Source organism: Leptodactylus fuscus, chromosome 5, assembly GCF_031893055.1.
Source record: "Leptodactylus fuscus isolate aLepFus1 chromosome 5, aLepFus1.hap2, whole genome shotgun sequence".
Taxonomy (NCBI): domain Eukaryota; kingdom Metazoa; phylum Chordata; class Amphibia; order Anura; family Leptodactylidae; genus Leptodactylus; species Leptodactylus fuscus.
In genome coordinates, this window is record NC_134269.1 from 3,057,231 (window position 1) to 3,058,761 (window position 1,531).

Here is a 1,531-nt window from a genome sequence, read left to right on the forward strand (position 1 = left end):
AGGGGTTCAGACCTCTGACATGTATTGAAGGTGTTTAATCCATTTACTAAAAGAGTGAATTGTTGGTCAGCCTGTACATTGTCTGTCTGTGCCTAATAGGAAAGCAGAAGACGGGAGCAGGAAATCTCCAGATGTCAGTACAAGCCTCTCTCTATCATATATGGTTCTATCGGGGGACTGAACATGGACTGAACCTCCTTAGTGATGAGAGATCCTCAGTGGATTGCAGCAGATTACCCAGAAGAATGGGGAGGATTGTCCTGCTATGTATGTGACTGGTAGAAGGCGACCACTTACAGAGGGTGAGGAGTTCTCCTTGTGCCTGTTGGCCACTACTTTATAAGATCTCCGGAGACTTTGTCCTATATTATATTATTGGTTTATGTTCCTATCTGAGGACAATGCTCATAACTTGGTCTCCACCTACAGAATATGGTTGTCTGTAGATTGTAGGGATTACAGGGATTATATTACTAGCTCAGGGCTGTGAACATTCATATCCTATTATTACAGTGTGGCCGTTCTCATATACAGTGAATGAGCGGCGCACTACTCCATCATCCTTGTATATCATGGCAGTCACATTTGCTCTTTTATTCTTCATATTTTGTAGACCAATCGGACTGTCGTCACAAGTTTTTTCCTCTTAGGATTTCAGGGCAGTCAACTATTAAGAAATCTTCTCTTCCTTCTGTTCTTCATTGTTTATAATCTAACACTATGTGGGAACCTCCTGATCATCACCCTGGTGTCCACCAGTAAGATCCTCCACACCCCAATGTACTTCTTCATCTCACAACTCTCCATCAGTGACATTCTATTAAGCATGGATATTGTCCCCAAACTGCTCCACATCCTACTGAATAATGGGGCGGCCATTACTTTTTTTGGTTGCTTCATACAGTTTTATTGTTTTGGTTCTTTCGAGGTTCTTGAATGTTTCCTCCTCTCAGTGATGTCTTATGACAGATATGTGGCCATCTGTAATCCTCTCCGTTACACTTCTATCATGACAAATCACATTTGTTTTAAATCAGTTTTGATGTGCTGGTTGTTGGGATTTTTTTCTTCATTTGTTATGGCTTTTACACCATCAAAGTTAGATTTTTGTGGGCCAAATGTCATTGACCATTTGTTCTGTGACCTTGTTCCCTTACTAGAACTTTCCTGCTCCGACACCTTTATTGTTCACTTAGAGATGGATATCATGGGAGTTCCAACTATATTAATCCCAGCTACCATCATTGTATTATCTTATACTTATATTGTCCGGGCCGTCTTAAGGATCCCATCCAGTACTGGTAGACAGAAAGCCTTCTCCACCTGTAGCTCCCACCTCATTGTGGTCTCCATATTCTACTGGACCATGTTCAATGTCTATGTTCTCCCAATAGGAGGGAAATCAATGCTTGTCACTAAGATCCTCTCCCTGCTATATACTGTGTTTACCCCACTGATCAACCCCATTATATACAGTCTGAGGAATAAAGATATTAAGAAAGCCGTACAGGACACAATTCTCAAGCGCTGA

The 1,531-nt window shown here is 41.5% G+C and overlaps 1 protein-coding gene across 1 annotated transcript; it reads left to right on the forward strand.

Moving 5' to 3' along the window:
* Positions 1-204: 204 nt before the first annotated feature.
* On the forward strand, positions 205-1,531 carry LOC142204287 (olfactory receptor 5G9-like). The gene is made up of 2 exons (XM_075275597.1): positions 205-267; positions 614-1,531. The coding sequence occupies exons 1-2, from the start codon at positions 205-207 to the stop codon at positions 1,529-1,531; spliced, it is 981 nt and encodes a 326-aa protein (XP_075131698.1).